General features: G+C 42.4%; 1 protein-coding gene across 1 annotated transcript; it reads right to left on the bottom strand.

The window, feature by feature from the left end:
- Nucleotides 1-578: 578 nt before the first annotated feature.
- On the bottom strand, nucleotides 579-1,514 carry LOC115077326 (olfactory receptor 1020-like). The gene has a single exon (XM_029579618.1). The coding sequence runs from the start codon at nucleotides 1,512-1,514 to the stop codon at nucleotides 579-581; it is 936 nt and encodes a 311-aa protein (XP_029435478.1).
- Between the last annotated feature and the right edge of the window lie 926 nt (nucleotides 1,515-2,440).

The following is a 2,440-nucleotide window of genomic DNA, read 5'->3' as shown; positions in this document are numbered from 1 at the left end:
TACTAACTGCACTGACCACATCCCCTGGTAACAAATTCCAGAGTTTAATTGTGCGTTGAGTAAAAAAGAACTTTCTCCGATAAGTTTTAAATGTGCCCCATGCTAACTTCATGGAGTGTCCCCTAGTCTTTCTACTATCTGAAAGAGTAAATAACCGATTCACATCTACCCGGGTACGGGGAAGGTTTAGATAGGGTCAGGGGCTGGGTTAGGGAGGGAAAGGGAGGGGAAGGTGTGGGGGGGTAGAAGGAAAGTTCCCTCCGAGGCCGCTCCCATTTCGGAGCGGCCTCGGAGGGAACGGGCAGTGCGCGCAGGGCTCGGCATGCGCAAGTTGCACAAATGTGCACCCCCTTGTGTGTGCCGACCCCCGATTTTATGATACGCGCGGCTACGTGCGTATCTTATAAAATCCGGCATACATTTGTTCGCGCCTGCGTAGATTTATAAAATCTACCCCAGAGCATGACATCATTTATGGACGGCCCCATAAAAGCTAAAATAAATAGAAAGAGGAAATCACCTAAGTCAATTTTATTCTATATTATCTAGAATAATTTACTTTCAGAAATGTGCTTCATTCAGAATCTGACCCTGTTTTTCAAGATTTTCCTAAAAGCATCATGTACTTCCTTGTTTCTGAAGCTGTAAATGAAGGGATTTAAGAGAGGTGTCACAGCGCTGTAAATGATGAAGACCACTCTGTCTTGATATAAACCGTAGCTTGATGTTGGGCGCATGTATGTATATATTAGTGTCCCATAATAAATAGTGACCACGATCAAGTGGGAGGAGCAGGTGGAGAAGGCTTTGCTTCTGCTTTCCGCATTGTGAATCTTCAAGATGGTGGAGATGATGTAAATATATGATATCAAGATCAGCAGAAAGCAGCCAAGAATCAAAAAAACACCAAGTAGGGACACTACAATTTCGTTGACATAAGTTTCAGAGCAGGAGATTTTCAACAGTGGGGGGATATCGCAGATGAAATGATTGATTTTATTGGTCTTACAGAAGGATAGGCGAGCTATGAGCACAGTGTGCACCAGGCTATTCATAAAACCAATGAATCCTGAAACAGCTACCAGCCAAAGGCAAACCCTATTATTCATAATGACTAAATAGCTCAGGGGTTTGCATATCGCCACATACCGATCGTAGGCCATCACTGTGAGGAGGACAGACTCTGTGCCTCCCAAAGAATTGAAGAAATACAGCTGTGTCAAGCAACCAGTGAAGGAAATTGTTTTACGCTCCTGCAGGAAGTTGGCCAGCATTTTAGGGACGATGGTTGTAGTGTACCAGATTTCCAGCAGAGCCAAGTTACAAAGGAAGAAATACATGGGCGAGTGAAGGTGTGAATCCAACCTTATGATCACAATAATGGTGGCATTGCTGGCCAATGTCATCAGGTAAATGACTGCAAAGATCAGAAAGAGCAGTGCATTTAGTGGTGGCGTATTTACAAGCCCCAGGAAAACAAATTCTGTTACTTTTGTTTTGTTTGTATTCTCCATGTATTTTATCTACAAAGTAAAAACAATATATTGGTATCAGGAATAAGAGTTTTAAAGACACAGGAGTATATATATATTACAGTTTAGGAAAAAATAATAAATTATACTGAATATAATATATCTACTTCATGCAAAATTGGATAGATATTAATGAGATATGTACCTTGGGTTAAAAGTGTAATAAATATATAGTAAGGGATGCTCACAAAAGCATCCCTTTAATATATATGGGCTAATGGTAAAATCTGAATGCCCATGGAGTTTTAATGATTTGTCCCAATACTCTGTTTATGAATTACTTGGAAAGCATCTCAGTATAGAAGTTTCTGTGCCAAAAAACTTCTTTAGTATGTTTTTCAATATTTCACATGCAGATAAAATCCAAAATTAGCACTTATTTCCAAGCATATGCAGTTGTGATCTCTAGCATGATGTTAAATATCTCATGCAAGTTGTATCCAGAAATTAATGCTAAATACTGTGATCAAGCATATAATAGAAATTGGGGATCTTATGTACTGTGTGTATGTATATGTATGTGCATTTATTCAGAATTAGTATGACTAGACTTTCCAGACTCCAGAAATGGAATGGGAGCAGAACTACATTGAAAATCTGCAGATAATTAGCCTAACATGGGGCCTCATTTTCTAAAGTATCGCAGGCCTGCGATACTTTAGGGAATGAGGGGCAGGGGGCCGAAACGGGGGGCGGGCCTGTGCTAGCCGGCAGAGATCGCACCGTCGCGGTGCGATCGCTGCCGGTTTCGCACCCAATAGCGCCACCATAGAAGGTGTAGCTATTGGACGCGAAAAGGGCCTTACCTTTTCGCCATCCGCGGCATCTTCTCGGAGGCGGCCCCGGTGACGCCTCGACTCCTCCTCTTCCGGGGCCGACTCCGCCCCCATTTTGGTATCGCACGCGAT

The sequence above is a fragment of the Rhinatrema bivittatum genome, chromosome 16 (assembly GCF_901001135.1).
Source record: "Rhinatrema bivittatum chromosome 16, aRhiBiv1.1, whole genome shotgun sequence".
In the NCBI taxonomy this organism is placed as follows: Eukaryota; Metazoa; Chordata; class Amphibia; order Gymnophiona; family Rhinatrematidae; genus Rhinatrema; species Rhinatrema bivittatum.
The sequence above is the reverse complement of the archived record's forward strand: the minus strand, read 5'-3'. Positions and strand labels throughout refer to the sequence as shown.

Bases quoted from the DNA above. Each gene is read 5' to 3' on its own strand.
- LOC115077326 (XM_029579618.1), bottom strand. From the start codon at position 1,514: ATGGAGAATACAAACAAAACAAAAGTAACAGAATTTGTTTTCCTGGGG.